At 42.2% G+C, this 22,310-nt stretch overlaps 1 protein-coding gene across 4 annotated transcripts in view; it reads left to right on the forward strand.

The window, feature by feature from the left end:
- Positions 1–22,310, forward strand: part of plxna2 (plexin A2) — a 513,884-nt gene that overhangs the window by 451,394 nt on the left and 40,180 nt on the right. For all 4 annotated transcript variants that reach the window (XM_070859435.1, XM_070859436.1, XM_070859433.1 and 1 more), the window contains 7 exons: positions 958–1,024; positions 1,870–2,016; positions 3,086–3,245; positions 7,069–7,172; positions 18,394–18,493; positions 19,768–19,958; positions 21,550–21,719. In XM_070859435.1, coding sequence (XP_070715536.1) covers positions 958–1,024; positions 1,870–2,016; positions 3,086–3,245; positions 7,069–7,172; positions 18,394–18,493; positions 19,768–19,958; positions 21,550–21,719 — 939 coding nt within the window. The remainder of the gene's footprint in view (positions 1–957; positions 1,025–1,869; positions 2,017–3,085; positions 3,246–7,068; positions 7,173–18,393; positions 18,494–19,767; positions 19,959–21,549; positions 21,720–22,310) is intronic.

The following is a 22,310-nucleotide window of genomic DNA, read 5'->3' on the forward strand; positions in this document are numbered from 1 at the left end:
TGGACAGTTAATTATATTTTCTTCATTCCCATCGTTCTTCAATCATGCTAACATGGAAGCATTGAATTCTTCTTTGCTTCCAGCACACTAGACTTTTAGCAGAATACTGCTGTGCAAATAGCTATCACTACACAATGTTACTACAGCGTTTGTCTCTGTCCTTGACAGGAGTTAAATTGGTTCCCTCCCCCTTCCCACCCAACTGTTGATACCATGATGGATACAAGCTACTCAGGTTAAAATGAGATGGAGTATAATGTATACCCTCACTACTCCAGCCATGTACCTCTCTCCAAATCTCTTGCTCCCACCGTTAATTTACAGTGGTTTCACCTTTTGATTTCAGTCGTATTTTGAACATTTCTGTTCACTAGAACAAGATCAGAGAAGACATTTCCAATATATTGAACTATCCAGTTTCAAGTGTGTTGCCCATTGAGGTTGTGCGGAGCACAGAATATCCATGTTAATATGAACACAAATCGCTGCTGACTCTGGTTTTCAGCGGTTGTATTAGTTTCCTGTTTTTCAGTGATTAACTTTCTCTGGATTCTGTTGTTGACTTTTTGGAGGTTTCTGTGTTTATTTTGAGTGATTTCCTTTTGGTCAGACCACATTCATTTTTTGTTTTATTTACAAAAAAGATAAACTTGGTGTTAAAATTTGCACGTTTTCTTTTTAAAGCTGAGCAATGAACGAGACGTTTACAGTTGGGCAGACAGGATAGTAAGAATCAAACCTCGAGATTTTTGATGAGAATATTTCATTTTTTCCCCCCTGTAATTTTTAGTGTTTTGTCAGTGCTGCCAAATAAACACAATTCAAAATGTTGCATTCAATGGGGTTTATTAGAATTGATCTGTGGGATTTTATTAGAATTTATCACTTTAACCCGGAAACCAGTAACTGCATCATGTTGTAAATTTTCTGAAGCTCCCCTTGTCTTTCTGTTCTCAGGACTGAATCTGTGGCTGAGAAAATGTTGACAAATTGGTTTGCATTCCTCCTGCATAAATTCCTGAAGGTGAGTTCTGATGATCGCCATAGAAACCTGTCTATGTTTAAACACTGCGTTTGTGTCATAAGTAACATTTGCACAATAATTGTAAGAAAATCTAACAAAAAAAACCAATGTACTTCCTGTGGGAATGCTTTAAAATGATGGCTCTCATTGGGAATCACTAATGAAGTTGAACCTGTGCAGAATAAATCAAGATTTTTTAATGTAGTAAGTTTGCACAGTTAATTCTTCGCCAAAAATAATTACGGTATTAATCAATGCATCAATTCACAAAGGTTATCGAAAATCATATATACAATCATACAGAAACAATACTAACACCACTCAACAGGCTGAGGTTCATGTTAGCACTATAGTGACTTATCACCTTTTAACCTTTCTGCACAAGTCATGTTCCTCCATTTGTGTGTGTTATCTAGCTTTCCCCCAACCTTTTCATCAATTTTCTCTTCCTCTGTGGGCTGCTGCCTCCATTTGGAACCTTTTGACATTGATTCCATCTCAATTGAAAGGAAACACACTCGATGCAGAAAGATGGCAGATGTCAAGTGGTTCCTCTTCTATCATATTCTGATAGTGCTGGTGACTTAGCTTGTCAGTTGAGAACGGATCAGTTTATCACACCCAAGTCTCTGACATTTCCGTACCAGGCAGCAATCTATGGCAAAGTTGTATATCTGCGACACCATCAAGTTCCATTAGATCCTTTACGTGTCCCTGAGACAAAGAACCCTATTGCCATTTCTGCTGTTCCAAATCACTTGTACATTGGTAGTAGATGATTTACAGAGCTAACTCCTTGTAGTACGCAATGAATCCAATGTAAATTGTTCTGTTGAATTTTTCAGGAGTGCGCAGGAGAGCCTCTCTTCATGTTGTACTGTGCCATTAAACAACAGATGGAGAAGGGACCAATTGACGCAATCACAGGCGAAGCACGCTACTCCCTGAGTGAGGATAAATTGATCCGACAGCAAACTGAATACAAGACCCAGGTGAGTTCAGCTGTCAAGCTTCAGTTGAGCACCAAAACTGTGTGTGTGTACGAGGAAACTGATATTTGAAACAATAGGTTCAGCTACACTAGACTAGACAAGTATTTTGATGAATCATTTTTAATGGAAATCATGTCCCAGATCTTGTAGTCAGCAGTGAACAAAAGGCGGCAGGCGTTCATTACACTTGCACTTGCCCATAGACTTCCTATGGGCTTTTGCACTGGAACTTGCTGTGATTGGAAAGCCATTTCAGCCACCCTCAACAACGGACCTGGGACCTATGTGAGCAAGGCATGCAACTGTGTATCTCCTTAACCAATCAGATTGGAGAATCCTTACTGAGGAGCGCAGAGTCTGAACCAGGAAGTGTAAGTTAGAATAATTAATTTAATGCTAAATCATGTACAGAAAGTAAAATAAAGAGAGGGAAAGAAAGATGGGCTAAAGAGACAGAAAGAAAAAGCTTTTGAAAAAGTGTAAAACTTGAACTATATATAAAATCTGAAGGAATGAGACTTCACACTTGTAAAAGTTCATTTTCAGTGCCAGAGAGGTTGTTTGACAATAATTAAGACTTATCACTCCGTTAAATATTTACTTACACTAGAAAGGAGAAGCTCTAACCTTTTCTGCCGAGTTTAGTAGGTATCTATCCTGTAATTACCCCAACTTACGCCCTTCTATGTATTTCAGTGCTGAGTCTCTCAGCAAGATAGCAAAGCTTGTGGCAAAGCAGGGCAACTCGGACAGCAATTTCCTGATTTTCCCATTTAACTGCGCATGTGCGGTCGCTGTCTGATTTACACTTTAATAACGATGAGCGCCGATAGCCTACTGTTATTTTTACTGCAAAACCCGGGCCATTACTTGCAACCATCTCCACATCGTGTTTCATCTTCCAACCTAGCTGGGTTGCCTGTGCTCCCCCCTTGTGAGTGGACAGTCTTTTGCACAGATGTTGGCAGTGAAACGCCTGTCCTTAGATCCGTACATCTACTTAATCTTTTGGGTTGGATATATCATACTGATTTTTATATTAAACGTAATTTTGTGTTTTTATATACAGATTCTGAACTGTGTGAATCCAGAGAATGAGAACAGTCCCGAGATTCCAGTGAAGGTGCTGAACTGTGATACAATCACCCAGGTTAAAGAGAAAATCCTGGACTCTAGCTACAAAAATGTACCATATTCCCAGAGGCCACGAGCAGTTGATATGGATCTGGGTATGCATATTCATAGAATCTTATGATTTCAAGTTCTGAAAGAGGCTATTTCACCCATCATACCTATGCCACTGCTAGATCCAAACCAGACAGAGCTATTTCTTGCTCTTTATATTTTTAATATTTTCATCGTTTATCTAGCTCAAAATCACTTTTAATGGCCACTTATGGTAATGTATTCCATATCCTAATAAACCCTTCGCTTAAAAATAAGTTTATCCTAACCACCTCTTCTGTGCTTCTAGTACACATCCTAAATCTATGCCCCTTGTTACCAGTTCACAAAACAATACAAATAACTTTCACTATCTACTCTGCCAATGTCAAAATACATTATATATCGAACCCAAAGTCCCATTTCCTGTTTTCTGACCTTTTTCCACCTACTGTTAAAGATCTTTGATTCTGCACCCTTCACTCTCCCTAAATCTTCCTTCCATTGAGAATCTTCAGGTTATATTTCCATTCTCTGCAATTTTTCTAAAAAAAAATTACCATTTCATATTTATTTTTGTTGAACAGTATTTGTCACATATCTGGCCACTCTCCGAACCTGATCTGCCATGCTGTATTGCTTCCTCATAGTTTTCTACATCATTTAATTAGGTATTGGCAAATTTTGAAATTCCTTCCAGAATATATGGAGAACAAGAGGGGTCTGAGCACAGATCCCTGGGGTTGACCACTGGCAACACGTTGCCTATTCAAGAAATATCCATTTATTTTCTAGCCTTCAGCCATCTCTTTATTCACGCCACCACTTTACTATGGCTCAGTGGCGATACTCTGGGCCTTATTCTTCGCAGGTCTCTTATGCAATATTTTATCAAATGCTTTTTGAGAATCCAAATATATCACATCCGCAGCATCCCTTTGTGTATCTGCTCAGTAATTACATCAAAGACTTTGATTAAATTAGACAAGCATGACATGCGCTTTATAAATCCATGTTGACAGTCCCAGATTAGCTCATACCTTTCTAAATGCTACTTATGTTAGCTGTTATTATGCATTTAAGAGGAAGCTTGATAAATACACGAGGGAGAAAGAAACAGAAAGCTATATTGATAGGGTTAGATGAAGTACGGTGGGAGGAGGCTCGTGAGGAACGATGGGCCCAAATTTCCATAACCTCTTTTTCTGGCGGCCTCACTCGAGCTGCGCCGTTTTTGCCCGCCTCCAAGCGTGCCGAAAAAAGACCCCCATATTTTGGCCGCTCCCCAGCCTCTCCCCCGTCGTGGCACAGCATGGCCGAATGGATTGGGGGCGGAGCCAGGTCCTGGCGCTGAAAGCATTCTGCACGCATGTGCAGTAGCTCCTGGCAGGCCGTTTCTGCAAACACGTGCTGCAGGCTGTGTGGGAGGGGCCAAAGCACGCCCACCCTAGCCCTGGCCGAATGGGCTCTCTCATCGGTGGCCCGCTGTGTTCCCAAAGGTAGGACTTATATTTTTTATTTGTTATTTACTGATTGATTTTGGTGCTTTAGGTGCAGGGTTCCTTCTATTTTTTTATTTGTTATTTATTGATTGCTTATTACTTTGGTCTTGGTGCTTTAAGGGCAGGGTTCCTTCTACTTTATTTGTTAATTAATTGCTTATAACTTTTTGTGCTTTGTTTGGTGCTTGGTGGTGCTTTAAATGTAGTTACTCGCACCGATTCCTTAACTGTAAGTAAGGTCTTTCTGTGCGGACAAAAGTGGACACATACGCTGTCCTAAGTTAGTTTAGTACAACCTTTTTCTGGCCAAATTGGCATAAATGGTGTAAGTGGCTGGGAGCGCCCCCTTTTGGAAAAAAAACTGACCTAACAAAAAAACCTAACTCACTTACACTGGTGCAAATTAAATGGCCATATTTGCAACTAAAAAGATACACCAGAAAAATCAAGTTACACCAAAAAAATGATGCAACTCACGGGGAAATTTGGGCCCAATAACACCAGTTGGGCTGTTTCTGTACTGTACACTCTCTGAAATTATAGTCTCTAAAGACTTTCCTAATGATATATAGTTAGATAGCTTATCCTACCCCCCTGTTGTGTAATGCCGGTTTCGAAAGAATTAGGGTCAATACCTCTGCTATTTTCTAAACAACCTCATTTGAGCTAGAGAAACGATGAAAATATTAAAAATACAAGGAGCAAGAATATGAGGGGGCTTGACAGGGTGGATGCAGAGAGGATGTTTCCGCTGATGGGGGAGCCTAGAACTAGAGGGCATGATCTTAGAATAAGGGGCCGCCCATTTAAAACAGAGATGAGGAGAAATTTCTTCTCTCTGAGGGTTGTAAATCTGTGGAATTCACTGCCTCAGAGAGCTGTGGAAGCTGGGACATTGAATAAATTTAAGACAGAAATACTTTCTTAAACGATAAAGGGTTATGGGGAGCGGGCAGGGAAGTGGAGCTGAGTCCATGATCAGATCAACCATGATCTTATTGAATGGCGGAGCAGGCTCGAGAGGCCGTATGGCCTACTCCTGTTCCTAATTCTTATGTTCTTATCATCTGAGGGAAGGTCAGCCAGGCCTGGTGAGCTATTAGCGAAAAGTCCTGTGAACTCTTAATAGCATTTCCTTTATAAACATATCTGTCATTTGTTCCTCCTGTAGTCCTTCCTTCTTTCACTCTTAGTTTATCGGTAAAATATTTATTCAGCATATCTGCAATGCTTTTATTCTCCATCATCAAAGTGGCATCTTTGACCTTTGTGCTTATCCTTTATTTTGACACTTTTTTTTTCATATTTTTCCTTACCCCCCAATCTCCTTTTTTGCTTTTCTTCTCTACTTTGCCATTGCTCCCAATTTAGTTCTATGCCTCCTCCTTAGTGTTTTTTTTGTTGTTGGCCCATCTCCTTAGCCCACCAATTAACTTTCTGATCCAAGCAACACTGGGCTAATAACTCTTGATCATGATGTTTTTAGTCTGATCTTATCCAGTGGCTACTTGGCTCATTGATCGTACTCTCGCCAAAAGGTTCTGGGTTCAAACCCGACTCGAGGACTTGAGCACATAAATGATGCTGATTCTTCAGTTTTGAGGGAAGTGCTGTCTTTCAGATCAATTGTGGCCCTGTCTGTGGCTTCAGGTGGACATAAAGGATCCCATTGCATTTTTTCCAAATACGAGCAGGGCATTCTTTTGGTATTCTGCCCAAAGTTCATCCTTCAACTGACACCATTAAAGTAGATTTAACTGGTCATTCTTCTCATTCCTGTTTGTGGGACCTTGTTGTGTACAAATTGCTGTGTCAACGGAAAAGCAGTGGCTACACTTTGAAAGTAATTAATTGGTTGTGAAGTGTGTTGTAATGTCCTGAGAATACAAAGTTACTATTTAATGCAAGTTTTTCTTCACTCTGTCCTGCATTTAAATATTTTCCATTGCATGCCTATTTTTGAGCCAATTAATTTGAAAGAACATAAGAAAGATTTGCATTTCTATAGCGCCTTTCACAACCTCCGGACGTCCCAAAGCATTTTACATTGAAGTACTTTTGAAGTGTGGCCACTGTTGTAATGTAATCTGGAATAGTATCCTTTTTAAAATTTGCTGTTTTCCAGTCCACCATCTTTCTTGTTGACTTAATTTATTTCTTCTATTATATTAGGTTCACTAGCCCCCTAAATGTTCTCCTACCTTCAGATTGTTTACTTGTCCTAGTTCATTACGGAGTTCATAAATCACATTTTCGTTGTGATGATTATTTACCATTTTTTGAATTGCATTTTATTTAAATCGGAATTTCGAAAAGAAATCCACTGTGGTGTTTTTGTAGTAGAGATGGCGGAGGTATGGTTCTAATCTGCAGTGTATTTGTGCAGAGTGGCGTCAGGGACGACTGGCTCGAGTTGTTCTACAAGATGAAGACATCACCACAAAGATTGAAAATGACTGGAAGCGCTTGAACACGTTGGTGCACTATCAGGTAAAGCAGACACAGCAAGCATGCCACTGAGCCACGAGGGGAAATTCGAGCAGAAAGTTCTGAACTCGATCTCTCCTCATCCTTAAGCGAGTTTTACAGCAAACTTCATAGCTGCTGTAGCAAGGACTGATCTAGCGTTATAGCTTTTAAACTTTTGTGGCCTTGCCTCCAAAATTAACCATTACAGTTCTTCATGTATAGCAGCTTGTTTGAGGTGAGGCACATGTTGGAACGTGCGCAGAGAGTGACTGCAGCAATACCTCTGGAGACAGCGCTGAGCTTGGCTCTGACCTACCCACATCTTACCTGAATATGGAGCCAGGAGGAGCAGGAGTACTCCAGGCACTACTTTCAAAGAACGCAGGCTGCTGCCGGCCAACGCTACCCCAATCGTCGCGGCTACCGCAATCCCCGCCCCCGCTACTACCTCGCCCAACATTACCTGCCCCCACGCTATCTTTTCCTTTCCCGCGGCCAATGCTAACTCCTCCCCCCCCCCCCCCCCCCCCGCTATCGTTTCTTTTCCGACCCAATCTCTCCCCGCCCCAGCCCCCATCACTTACCTGAGAGTCACTGCTGGCTTCGCAGAGGCCCGATCTTGAATGCTGTTTTGCCGCCGACCTGTCTGTTACAGTCTGCAGCTCGCCGACTCAATGGAAATGAGATCTCAGCCCAATATCAGCTGCTCCCCAGGCCCCACCATTCAAACACAGGGATTCTTCCCTGCGCTCTCCGCCATGGGCCTTATGCATGTACTAGATGACTAGATGTATGCTTGAGCAAGTTGACTGCCATCTGTTAATGCAGAATTGCAATATTATTAAAAACACAGCACGGGAATCTTTCCTGTTCTCTCTCCTCGCCCCCCCCCCCCCCCCCCACCCAGTTTTTCATTAGGCAAGTACTGCTGGGGTCAATTGCGTGGCACTTTTCTGACTGAAATCACTCAACTCGTCACAGAGCAGAGATCTGACCTTGTACAGTTCAATACCACACACTATAGTAAGCTGACCCACTGAGCCAAGAGTAGAGCAATTTCTTTGTTTTAAGAACTGTATTTTCTCAAGTCATTATGAAACCTTAAAAAATTGCGTTCAACTTTAAGCCTCAGGAACGCAGATTCTTCACTGAAGAATCTAGTGTGCCAATCTGATACAGTTGACAACTGTCAAACTGTTAAGCATGTATTGCCTGTAAAGCAATTTTGTGTAATGCAATGAAGAATGAAAAACCATTAACCCATGTTCATCACTTCACACACCAGCTTTGTGGTGCAGCTAAATGTAATCATTGTTGAATCCCCGCCGTAACATTGTGACTATACGCAAGATGTAGAGTAATAAAAGTGGTGCAATGCAAAAGAGAATTGGTACCGAAAAGGTTAACGTCAAACAAGGCGCTGATGAGTTGTCAGTCATTATGTGCTTTGAATGGTGGCACATAATAAAGAGGAGATTTGAAGCAAATTCAAATTAGCGAAAAGCTGACTGGTACTGACAGAAAATTAAACCCTTTGCCTTTGACAGCAGCAGCCCCAAATCATGTCAGTGAATAGAATGGAATTAGCATTTTCTATTTCCTCTGAGAGCAGGATTAATAAAGAAATAATAGATGTGCTGGCTTCTTTGTACACATTATTCATTATAATAGTCAATCAGAATATTTCACACACAACATTTTACATTTATTATGTCGAAGCTAATAGTTTATTCAACTAAAAAATAAAATCGGTGAGGAAAATATATATTTATCAATCTAGTGACAGATAAATATAAAATTATACAGCTGCATGGCAGAGAAGTGCATATTTAAAGTATAAAAATAAATTGCTTATTAAAGGTGCTTCCAAGTCATTGAGGTGTCGAAGACTTGTTTGAGATGCTCCTCTCCTTTAGCAGGAAGTTTAGTTATGACGGAGAGATAAGATTGTCTTTCCTGGATTGTGGCCTCAGTAATTAAAAGTGCAGTGGAAGTCTTTTTATCCTTATTTTGTAAAATCCAGTTTGTCGCTCAACCATTGGTGGCCGTGCCTTCTGTTGCCTTGGCCTCAGGCTCTGGAATTCCCTGCCTAAACCTCTCTGTCTCTCTACCACTCTCTTCTCCTTCAAGATGCCCCTTAAAACCAAGCTTTTGGTCACCTGCCCTAATTTCTACTTATGTGGCTCGGTGTCAAATTTTTTATCTCATTATACTCCTATGAAGCGCCTTAGGACGTTCACTATGTTAAAGGTGCTATATAAATACAGGTTGTTGTTGTAGACTGGGAAAGTTTTAGCTTTTAAAATAATACATGTCTATCACCAGCTTATTTCTGGGACAACTGTTGCAAAGTGCAATAAGAAAATAAAATATGAAGACAGAACAAGCACAGGAATTCCCTGTCTGCAGTACATGGTGTTCAACAATACCCTTGAAGTAAACCCACTAAATCCTGGTTAAATGCCTCGCCTCTTATTTTGATTGGGACTGTGCCTTTTCTCCAGGAACTTTCCTCTTTGTCCTTTCCCGATGATCTGGCCTATCTCCCATCCTTGGCCAAGAAGGGGCTGGCCTTGCATCCACTGGTGGTGGTATGAATCCAGCCACTAGATGTTCACGCCAAACAGGCCCAAGGATAATTCTCACTGTTTAATATTCCCTCCCTCCCTGTGGGGAAGTGGTTGGTTCCCGCTCATATCCTCCCATAATGGCACAGAGAAGCACAGCGTGAACTCACGGTTTCCTGCGCCTCCCACTTGAGGCTGATGCTTCCCTTACCCCTTTCATAATTATTCCCCAATTTTCTCCTCCTTTCCTAAAAGTGGTTGACTTATACTGTGATGTGGTTCAACAGGTATCCCTATGGCACCTAACACAAGGTGACCAGAGCATCGCCAGCAAGTGTTGACAGGCTGCATCAACTGTGCATGGCATCATAACTAAGTCCAATCTTGTCTTCATTTAACGTCCACAAGTACACATTCCCATAAGGTCAATGGAAACCGTGGCTGTTTTTTTCTGTCTCGCTTTGCCAGAGATCCTAAGCCCAATTGAGGTGCCCCGAGTGCTGCCTCGGCCCCAGCTGAGTTCAGTTATCTCATCGCAGGGCCAGTTCATTCCATTTTTAGTTCAATTTGTTGGTCGGTTTGTTTTCTCCCATCTTCTGTTAAATATTTATAGACATCTACACATATTTAATAATTTTTTAGAAAAAGATGTAGTGCCAGAGGACTGGCAGATCGCTAATGTAATACATATATTTAAGAAGTGGAATAGAACATTTCCAGGGAATTATAGACCAGTCAGCTTAACATCAGTGGTAGGAAAATAATGGAATCCCTGCTAAAGGAGAAAATATAAGAACATCCAGAAACCAAAAATATAAAAATAACGGCTTGGATTTATATGGCGTCTTTCATGACCACCGGACGTCTCATAGCGCTTTACAGCCAATGAAGTACTTTTGGAGTGTAATCACTGTTGTAATGTGGGAAACGTGGCAGCCAATTTATGCACAAGCAAGCTCCCACAAACAGCAATGTGATAATGATCAGATCATCTGGGTTTTTTTTTGTTATATTACTTGAGGGATAAATATTGGCCAGAACACTGGGGATAACTCCCCTGCTCCTCTTCGAAATAATGCCATGGAATCTTTTATATCCACTTGATAAACCGAGGTCCCGTCTGCTCTAACGTCGCATCCGAAAGACAGCACCTCCGACAGTGCAGCACTCCCTCAGTACTGCACTGGAGTGTCAATCTAGATTAAAAAAATATATAATAATGAATAGTCAGCATGGATTTCAAAAGGGAAAGTCTTGTTTGACCAACCTCACTGAATTTTTGGAAGAGGTAACAGAGAGAGTAGACAATGGTAATGCAATAGATGTAATTTATCTAGATTTTCAAAAAGCCTTTGATAAGGTACCCCATGGTAGACTGATGAACAAGATCAGAGAATGTGGAGTCAGGGGACAAGTAGCAGAATGGATAGCTAGCTGGCTTCAAGCCAGAAAGCAGGTTAAAGGTAGCTATTCACAGTGGCAGAAGGTGGGTAGTGATGTTGCTCAAGGATCAGTGCTGGGACCACTGTTGTTCACAATTTACATTAACGATTTAGACTTTGGAATCAAAAACACAATTTCTAAATTTGTGGATGACACCAAATTGGGGGGGATAGTCAATACTGAGGAAGACTGCAACAAATTACAGAAGGACATTAATAAACTTGCAGAATGGGCATATAATTTGCAAATGAAATTTCAACACCAATAAATGTAAGGTACAGGTTTAGCGTCGAGAATTCGGGACCGAGGTCGTTCCGGATTCCGGGCTTTTCTGGACTTGCGATCGTCTTTCTGACGTCACGAATCCGGAAACACCCGAGTCCAGGTTCAGGTATTTCCGGATGTCGGAACGTCAAAGAGGGAGGAGTCCCCGCCGAGGAACTGTTTGGGCCGACCGGCCAACCCCGTCGAGGAGGTCGCCAGGCAGGGTGCCACCGAGGAGACGTTCAGGCCTGCCGGCCCCGTCACAGATGTGTTCGGGCGGCGGCGGCGAGGTGAGCCCCGAGGTCGGCAGTGCCGGCCGGTCTGGATTCTGGAACATTTTACAGATTCCAGAAGACCCTACCACCGATTGGTCCGGATTCTGGAGCACCAGATTCTCAACGCTGCACCTGTATTACATTTTGGTAGGAAGAATAGGAAGATAATTTACTACTTCGAGGGTGTGAGTCTACGTGGGGTAGAGGAACCAAAAGATAGAGTACAAATACACAAATCACTAAAAATTGCGATACAGGTTAGCAAGGCCATAAAAAAAAACAAGTGCTAGGGTTTATTTCTAGAGGTATATAATTGAAAAGTTGGGAAATTATTCTAAACCTGTATTGAACCTTGGTTAGAAGGCACTGTATTATGCTAATAATAAAGGATGAAACTGAGTACTGTATAAAATGAGTAAGTGTGACCTTAGCTCCTTTAATTCGACTCCAGAGTCTAGGTACCGCTTATATACAGTGCTCCCAAGGGATGCTGGGATCCCTTGGGACTCCAACAGGTAGGCCCTCTGGTGGTGGTGTGATACAGGTTGCCAAGGGTTACATACATAACACACTATATAGTTCTGGTCGCCATATTATAAGAAGGATATAGAGGCACTGGAGAGGGTGCAGAGAAGATTTACAAGGATGATACCAAAAATGCGAGGGTATACATATCAGGAAAGAATGAACAGGCTGGGGGTCTCTTCGCTTGAAAAAAGAAGGCTGAGTGGTGACCTAATAGAGGTCTTTAAAACTATGAGAGGTTTTGATAGAATGGATACAGAGAGAATGTTTCCACTTGTGGGGAAGAGCATAACTAGAGGTCATCAATATAAGATAGTCACCAAGAAATCCAATCGGGAATTCAGCAGAAAATTATTTACCCAAAGAGTGGTGAGAATGTGGACCTCGCTACCACAGGGAGTGGTTAAAGTGAATAGTATCGATGCATTTAAGGGGAGGATAGACAAGCATGTGAGGGAGAAGGGAATAGAGGGTTATGCTGATAGATTTAGATGAGGAAAGACGGGAGGAGGCTCGAGAGGAGCATAAACGCCGGCATGGACTGGTTGGGCCCAATAGCCTGTTTCTGTGTTGTATATCCTATGTAATCCTATGTAATATATCAGCAACTATTGTGTGTGCATTACAAAACACAAAATTTGCCCATAAATTACTGATTTAATTTCATGTTTCCACAAACTAAGTAAATATAAAGTATACTTCTACAAAAAAAAGAATAAAGGGTTACACACTGTTCTTGTGCTACTGCTAACTTGCATTAATATCACAGTCCGCAAATCAAATCGATTAATATTTCTCAAATCAATCCTTAGATTTCAGTCCACGCTGCTGTTACTGCGGTTTCACTGCCAGCTGCCACTTTTCTGTTTTTAAAAAAAAAATGATTAAATAAATAAAAAGAAAGGCTTGCATCTTTCTAATAATTCTTGTGCTGTTCTGACAATTTAAACTTTAAGGGCTGGATTTTCGTTATGTTTCCGCCGTTGTTGGCACCCCGGAGTGTCGGTAATGGCGGAGGAAAAGATTTCCGGGCGGGTGGTCAGCTTCCAGCGCCCTGCCGGCAAATTAGTTGGCGGTTTTGTGGGGCGGGGGCAGCAGAGCAGTACCACCTGGGAGCATCGAGCCAGTGTGCAGCGCTACCGGCTTTGACTGCGCGTTGAAATTTGTTGTGCGCTGACCCTATAGCGCCCCCCCCCCTAGTGCGCCGTGGTGGGACCGCCTGGAAAATCAGGCAGCCAGATCTGTCCCGGCAGCGGTGAGTGTTGGAATTGGTGGATGAAGCAAGTTTGATTGTTTTGTTGAGTTTTATTTTTGTGATTTAGTTTATTGTGAGGTGTTTAAGATATTGGGAATGTTTGTTGTGCTTTTAGTTGCGATTTTATTTATTTTTTGGCCACAGAAGCTTCCGTTAGGGCGCTCCGAGACCGGCTCTTTAGCAACGGATTTTCAGTTGCTCAGCCGGTCTTGCGCCCTAAAAGAGATATGTGATGCCTCCCTTAGGGCTCTGCCCCACGCTCAGGGCCCAGCTGATGAACTTTGTTGACTGAGGCGCAAACGATTCTCGGGCGCAAACTTTACCGCCCCGCCATGAATAACGCCGCGAAATGGACAGTAACGAAAATCCAGCCCGAGCTTTCTGCCCCTGCGAATCGGTGGAACGTAGCCCCTCAGCTCGGTGCAGCATGTGATGGTTCTTCCTTTTCAAGCTTCATTGAAATTGTGTTGCTGTATAAAGTGAGAACTGAATGGATATTTTTTTTTGCCAGAAGTCTGATGCACAGGATTTCTGAGTGGTGCAGTGCAGGCTCATGCCTGAGTTTTCTGATTGGATCAGTGTGTCTACTGTGGAAACCAATAACTGGGCTCCTCCCGAGGGAGAGAAGCCAGGCAGCTGCCAATCTGGAAAAAACTTGTAATAGCAATAGTAATTAGCCTCTAATTGATCTCGGGACCCATTTATTTAGGTCACCTCCCTATAGGGAGGGAGTACCTGAACAGTGACCTTAAAGGGTCGGGGAAGGTCAGTAGCTCGACATCAAGACTGTGTTCCAGACCCCAAATGATGGATTAGTCAGTACTTGTAATTTTGTGTCAGTTTCCTTTCTGTCACTATTACAGTTCCTACCTTGGCTCAGCATAGCCACCATGCAAACATCAAAAAACAAAGAAGTGAGATATAACTTATCTCTGCAATGCCTGCTGCCATGTTCCCTACCCTGTCCACCATGCTGCTTGCTGCTTCCACATTCGCCTCACCCGAGCACCTTCTCTACTGCACATTAGCTTGGGCGCCTCTATGATGGTCCTTGACCTGCCACCATTCTGGCCTCCCTCAATCCCATTTGTTACCAGGCCTCCCCTCATCAATCAGCACTGAGGGAGCTGCACCAGTGCATATTAATTTGCTCCTGCTAACTTGTGGATTAATATGGATTGTGATAAGCTCCTGCACTGGCTTTTCAGCATGCACTGTTCCCTCTGAAGTCAGCCAAGGATCTGTCCTTGGCCCCCGCCTGTTTCTGCAAGCTACCCCTCACCAGCATTAACCGAAGGCACGATGCCAGGTTCCACATTTGTACATCCAGCTTCTACCTCACCATCTCCCCCGCTGCCTCTGTGTTCAGACTGCTTGCCTGACCGCCACTCCTGGATGAGCCGAAATTTCTTCCAAACAAACATCGCAAAGATTGTTTTCAGCTCCTGCTGCTAACGTTATTCCCTAGCCACTGATTCCATCCCTCTCCCTAGCCTCTGTCTCAGGCTGATGCAGACTATTTGCAACTTCAGAGTCCTATTTAACTCGGAGCCGAGTTTCCAACCCCATATCATTTCCACCACAAAGACTGCCTACTTCCATTTTCATAATATTGCCTATCTCTGCCCCGCCTCAGCCCATCTGCTGCTGAAACCCTCATTCATGCTTTTGTTGCCTCCAGAGCTGACTGTTTGTATTCTCTCATGGCCAACCTCCCATCTTCCACCCTTCATAAACTTGAGCTCATCCAAAACTCTGCTGCCCATATCCTAACTCACACCAAGCCCTGTTCACCCATCACCCCTGTGCTTGCTGACTTACATTGGCTCCTGGTCCAGCAACACCACGACTTAAAACATTTTCATCCTCCTGTTCAAACTTCTCCGCGGCCTCGCTCTTTCCCCTCTCTAACTTCCTCCAGCCCAAAAACCCTTTTGTGAACTCTGCGTTCCTCCAACTCTGGCCTCTTGTGCATCCCCAACTCATTTCGCCCCACCACTGTCAACATGCCTTCACTTGTCTAGACCATAAACTCTGGAATTCCCTCTCTGCCCCTACACCTCTCACTCCTCCTTTTTCACCACTCCCTAAAACCTCTTTGACCAATCTTTGCCCGGTCCTATTATCTCCTCCTTTAACACAGTTTTAATTTTCTGTCTAATTACGGTCCTGTGAAGCAGTTTGATATGTTTTACTACATTAACCTAGTAATCCAGAGGCCTGAACTGATAATCTAGAGAGCGTGAGTTCAAATTCCACCATGGCAGTTTAAGAATTTCAATTCAATTAAAAAAAAAAATCTGGATACAAGGCGCAAGTATCAGTAAAAGTGACCATGAAGCAGGTGCATTTTTGTAAGACCCATTTGGTTCACTCATGTCCTCTAGGGAAGGAAACTTGCTGCCCTTACCTTGTCTGGCCTATATGTGACTCCAGCCCTACACTAGTGTGGTTGCATCTTAACTCCTCTCCTAGCAAACAACTTGATTACATCAAGACTGCTATAGAAGAAAGACATCACCTTCTATAGGCAACTAAGAATGGGCAATATATACCACTGGCCTTGCCAGCGACGCCTACATCCCGAGAATGAATAAAAAATTGAACTAGAGATTTGTTAAGCTCTTGTAATGCGTGGAATTGCCTTTAGTTTTTATTTACTGCCAATATGTAATAGCGGGAGGATTTGAGTATAGGAGCAGGGAGGTCTTACTGCAGTCATATAGGACCTTGGTGAAGCGACACCTTGAATATTATGTGCAGTTTTGGTCTCCTAATCTGAGGAAGGATGTTCTTGCTATTGAGGGAGTGCAGCGAAGGTTCACCAGACTGATTCCTGGGATGGCAGGACTGACATATGAAGAAAGACTGGATCGACTTGGCTTATAGTCACAGGAATTTAGAAGAATGAGAGGGGATCTCATAGAAATGCATAAGATTCTGATGGGATTGGACAGGTTAGATGCAGGAAGAATGTTCCCGATGTTGGGGAAGAACAGAACCAGGGGTAACAGTCTAAGGATAAAGGGTAAGCCATTTAGGACCGAGATGAGGAGAACCTTCTTCACTCAGAATTGTGAACCTAGGGAATTCTGTACGACAGAAAGTTGTTGAGGCCAGTTCGTTAGATTCAAAAGGGAGTTAGATGTGACCCTTATGGCTAAAGGGATCAAGGGCTATGGAGAGAAAGCAGGAATGGGGTACTGAAGTTGCATGATCAGCCATGATCATATTGAATGGTGGTGCAGGCTCAAAGGGCCGAATGGCCGACTCCTGCACCTATTTTCTATGTTTCTATGTAACATCTGGTTCAAAGTTTTTATTGAGACAAATTAAACATTGACTGGACCCTTGAGGATTCCAGTAGTATGTGTACATTAAAAGTCATAATCATTACTAGATTGTGTTTCAGTCACTTCTGATTTGTCAGTGGAAAATGCATATAAATGCAAGAATGACAAAATATTGATAAATTAGGTCTTTTACTTCTACCCTAAGTATATATTTTTGACATTTATGAAATTGGTTCAGATTTTAATTCACTGAATATTGTCTAGTATTTTTCATTTTCACTGATTTAGCACAGCGGGAAAGCATGTTTCTTTAATAAGCTGATGGATATTTCAATGGGATTTCCTTTCATTTCAGACGGCTTACCACCAGCCATCTCCAATCCCCACACATTCTTCATCCTATTAATTGCAAAGCTCAGTAAACTTGAAATCACATTTATTTTTAAAGGGGCATCATGATGAAAAACGTTTTGCAAATCTTTTTTCATTTTTTTTTTACAAGAACAATATATAACAGCATTAATCATATTGAAACGTAGCATTTTGCATATGTCTGCATGATGCTGTTCTGACAATTTATACAGAGCTCGTTCTGGCTTCTTTGTCTCCCCAAACAAAACTGATTGTCCAAATGCATTTTAATGGAAGCACTACCCCTACATATTTGTCTCAAGATCCATGTCAGTTTACACTTCACCTATAATCTTCACAAGTGGGTCTTCAAGACGGTCAGGCATCCAGCAGTCTGTCATTGTCCTGTGTATTTTTCTGTTACTCGATTTTGTTCTAGTTTTCCCAATCGTTGTTTACATTGGGTACTACTAGATTGGGCACATCCATGGTAAACCTCCCTGTATAATCTACAATGTGTCTTAAGCACCTAGAACAACCTGGAAATGCTTCCCACCTGTCCCTTCCTCTGCCGTGGCAGTGTGATATTTACCATTTTCCACACCAGCCGTGTACGGTTATGACCAGTTTGTGTTGCAGACTCGTCCCCTCCAGAATCTGCTTTTGAGATTATGCAAACTCCTAGCTTGCAGTGGGAAGCCACTTGGACATTCTTACCCATCAATTTGGAGGTATTTGCACCCCGAACCCTAGAATTGATTGGACAGTATGGCAATCTACTCTCCCAGCTATACGTCTGGATCAGTAATATTTGCTCTCGTACCCAAATGCAAAATAAAGCAAAAATATCGGTGGTGTGTTTGTATGTAAATGTGAAGGGAACATGATGTATATAAATAGGTGGTTCTTGTATTTGTTTGCATACTGTTGGAGTACATTTTATGATTTTGAGAGTCACTTGAATGCTTTCTAGCATATTCAATTGGAGTGTTTGGTGCACAGTTGCTTGTGTCGGGTCGTTCAGGTATATGCTTAGAGTAAGGAAAAAAATTTTGAATGCATTTTTGTAGATGTGATATAAAATTACTGTTGCACATCATGATATCCATCAATTATGGATTGAAAACTCCACTGGTCTAATATTCAGGACCGACATTGAGGTGCGAAAGGAGCATCTGCGTTTGACTTTCGTGAACCTAAATTTTGTAGGCATTGAGAAAATTCTGTTTGATTTTCAGTTACTAACTGCATTATTTAATCCCCTTGTAGGTGTCCGATCGTTCAGTTGTTGCTCTCGTTCCTAAACAGACCTCTTCTTACAATGTTCCAACCACAACCAGTATGTGTCGGACATCCATTAGTCGCTATGGTAAGTTAAAATCCGAGCAAGCTTGTAAGCTTCTGTTAACAGAATTGTGCTCACCAAAAGATTTTGGTTTATTATGGAGGTGGTAGCATGGCCTATACTTGATGCTAGTTACTGAATTCAAAGGAGTGACTACCTCTACAGCAGCCACTCTCCCCAGCACACGCAATAGCACCAGTGACAGAGCATTACCGAGCCTATTGCTTACTGTACCCGCGCAGTGCTTTTCCTGGTTTCACTTGGCTTTCTGTCTCTGTGGATGATGCACCAGTCACACATGAAGAGGGATCTCATAATGTTGTAATTTGTGAACATATTTCTGAGAAATCCATGATCCACTCATGAGATTTGCTAAATGATTTGAAAGAAATAACCAGGAACTGGCAATGGGACCTCTTGGGTACTTGCCAAATCTGAGTCCTTTACACATCCCTAATATTCAGAGAGGTAAATGTAATTGATACAAGGTTGTCTACTTGTTCCAGCTATTCCCATATCTCCCCATCATTATTATAAATATAAATCTTGATAATCTAGAAATAAAAACGATGGCAAGCTAAAACAAAGTTTAAGTTCCAGACAAGAAAAAAGAATGATCAGTGCTCCAAGCTACAGAATCATGCACCGTACACAAAGCAAGGATGTAACTATGTAACAGTTAATCCACAACTAACAAAAAGACTTCAGCCATTCCATATCTTTAGAACACTAGAGGAAATCATTGGAAGGTGTAATGTACGCATCTATGAATATGCTCACAGGTTTGTCGAGCTTGTTGCATTGTGAGTGGCTCAGCCAGTCATGTGATATTCACAAGACTCAATAAAACCGCAGGCAGTTGGGTCTGGGTCATTCACAAAGAGGTATGCAGTTGTGAGCCTGGTGGATGAACTGGTAATGCATACCAGTTGCATACTAGATTGTTAAACCTTTGTTAATAAACCAACTAGTTCGTAATAGCAATGTGTTGCTATTAATTCTTAAGCAAGAACCCATGAAGCAAATACATTACAGAAGGTAACTTGTGACTTCTATGCTCAGATAAGAAAACTATTTAGCTACTTGTATTGTGCTGTAAGTAAGCTCAAGATGAGCTTTAGTGGGGTAAAATGTTCCTTTAATTTGAATTGGTTTCTAACTTCACAGTATGTTACGATAGGGGTGGTTGGGGGGGTGTAATCCAACTCTCATTTTTAAAGTTTATTGCCATGTATTTGCAATTTTCCAATGGTTATTTTGATTTGAATTGAATAATTTTGTCTCTTCTTTCATTATAGACTCCACTTTCCGGTACACTGGAAGTCCTGACAGTCTGCGTTCACGAGCACCAATGATTACCCCAGATTTAGAGAGTGGTGTTAAAGTGTGGCACCTAGTAAAGAACCATGATCACGGAGACCAGAAGGAGGGTGACCGTGGCAGCAAGATGGTATCTGAAATCTACCTGACAAGACTGCTCGCGACAAAGGTACTCGAGATGCAAGGATTAACGAACGTGTGCGTCAATGAGAACTTGGAGGAGGGTGGGGAGGGGGAGAGGCTTAAACCTATGCGTCAGAGAGAGACATAACCCAAGCCTAACTGGAACAACATGAATATGGTTAAGTGCCATTAGCATTCAATGTGGATGCTCTTTAAAGTGCTAATCGCACATAGTAAGAAACAGAATTGATTTGATTTTGATTTAATTATTCTGGCTACATCTTTAGATATTTACTATTCAGTTAAATTTTAGTTTCTACACTGCCTGGTTAAGATATCTATGATGGGGGTCTATCAATATCCAGAAACTGAGAACTACTGCAGGCACCTGTGCCAAGTTTAAGATGAAAGAGTATAGGTTCCGTTCAGCTTTAAGGTCCCTTATCCTTTTTATACACTAATACATAATCAGCACCATTTTCTCAGCTCTTATTTATAGAAAAACATCAATTATGAGGGCACTCCTGTAACACCATTGGAGGCCGTGCATTCAGCTGCCTAGGCCCCAAGCTCTGGAATTCCCTCCCTAAACCGCTCCGCCTCTCTACCTCTCTTTCTTCCTTTAAGATGCTCCACAAAACCTAATATCTCCTTAGGTTCGGTGTCAAATTTTGTTTGATAATGATCCTGCGAAGGGCCTTGGGAAGTTTTACTCCATTAAAGGTGCTATATAAATGCAAGCTGTGCTGTTGTATGTTAATATTGTGTGAGGTAATGTACTTGGGGAGGTCTAACAAGGCAAGGGAATACAAATTAAATGGTACGACATTGAAAAGTGTAGAGAAACAAAGGGATCTTGGAGTGCAGGTCCACAGATCCCTGAAGGTAGTTGGCCAAGTCGATAAGATGGTTAAGAAGGCATGTGGAATACTTGCTTTTATTAGTTGAGGCGTGGAATACAAGAGCAAGGACATTATGCTTGAACCGTTTAAAACACTGGTTAGGCCGCAGCTGGAATACTATGTACAGTTCTGGTCACCACATTACAGAAAAGATGTGATTGCACTGGAAAAGGTACAGAGGAGATTTACAAGAATGTTGCCTGGACTGGAGAATTTTGGCTATGAGGGAAAATAGAAAATGCTGGGTCTGTTTTCTTTGGAACAGAGGAGGCTGAGGGTAGACCTGATTGAGGTGTATAAAATTATGAGGGGCCTGGATAGAGTGGATAGGAAGGACCTGTTTCCCTTGGCAGAAGGGTCAACAACCAGGGGACATAGATTTAAAATAATTGGGGGGGAGGTTTAGAGGAGATATGAGGGGAAATTTCTTCACCCAGAGGGTGGTGGGGGTCTGGAACTCATTGCCTGAAAGGGTGGTATAGGCAGAAACCCTCCCCACATTTAAAAAATACTTGGATGTGCACTTAAAGTGCCGTAACCTACAGGGCTACGGACCAAGAGCTGGAAAGTGGGATTAGGCTGGGTAGCTCTTGGTTGGCCGGCGCGGACACGATGGACCAAAATGGCGGCCTCCTGTGCTGTAAAATTTCTATGATTGTAATATATCAAATTATTCTAAAGAGAAAGGCCTCGACAATTCAGTGCACACTTCTTCACTCCTTTTTTTCTTTACAGGGCACACTGCAGAAGTTTGTGGATGACCTGTTTGAGACACTGTTCAGCACAGTACACCGTGGCAGTGCCTTACCACTTGCCATCAAGTACATGTTTGATTTCCTGGACGAGCAGGCTGACAGACATGTCATCCATGACACAGACGTTAGGCACACATGGAAAAGTAACTGGTAAGTGATGCATTTGACTGCTCTATCTTTGTTAAATGCATTTATTCGGTCATGGGATGTGGGCATCGCCAGCAAGGCCAGCATTTATTTCCCATCCCTAATTGCCCATGAGAAGGGTTAGGGTTAGGGTGATGAGCCACTGTTCTTTGTACAACGGTTTGGTACAACTGAGCGGCTTGCATTCAGAGAGCAGTTAAGAGTCAACTACATTGCTGTGGGTCTGGAGTCACATATAGGCCAGACCGGGTAAGGACGGATGATTTGCTTCCCTAAAGGATATTAGTGAACCAGATGGGTTTTTACGTCAATCCGATAGTTTCATGGTCACCATTATAATACGAGCTTTTTATTCCAGATTTATTTAATTAACTGAATTTAAATTCCCCAGCTGACCTGGTGGGATTTTAACTCACATCTCCGAATCTTTACTCCAGGCCTCTCGATTACTAGTCCAGTACCATAACCACTATGCTACTGTTCCCTTGAATCTAATCCTGGAAACACTCAATGAGGCCGGTAATGCAGCCCCTGCACCGCAGTAGTGCTCTTCAGGTTGAATGAGCTGAGTTCACCCTATTTAATTATTTTACC

The sequence above is a fragment of the Pristiophorus japonicus genome, chromosome 17 (genome assembly GCF_044704955.1).
Source record: "Pristiophorus japonicus isolate sPriJap1 chromosome 17, sPriJap1.hap1, whole genome shotgun sequence".
In the NCBI taxonomy this organism is placed as follows: Eukaryota; Metazoa; Chordata; class Chondrichthyes; family Pristiophoridae; genus Pristiophorus; species Pristiophorus japonicus.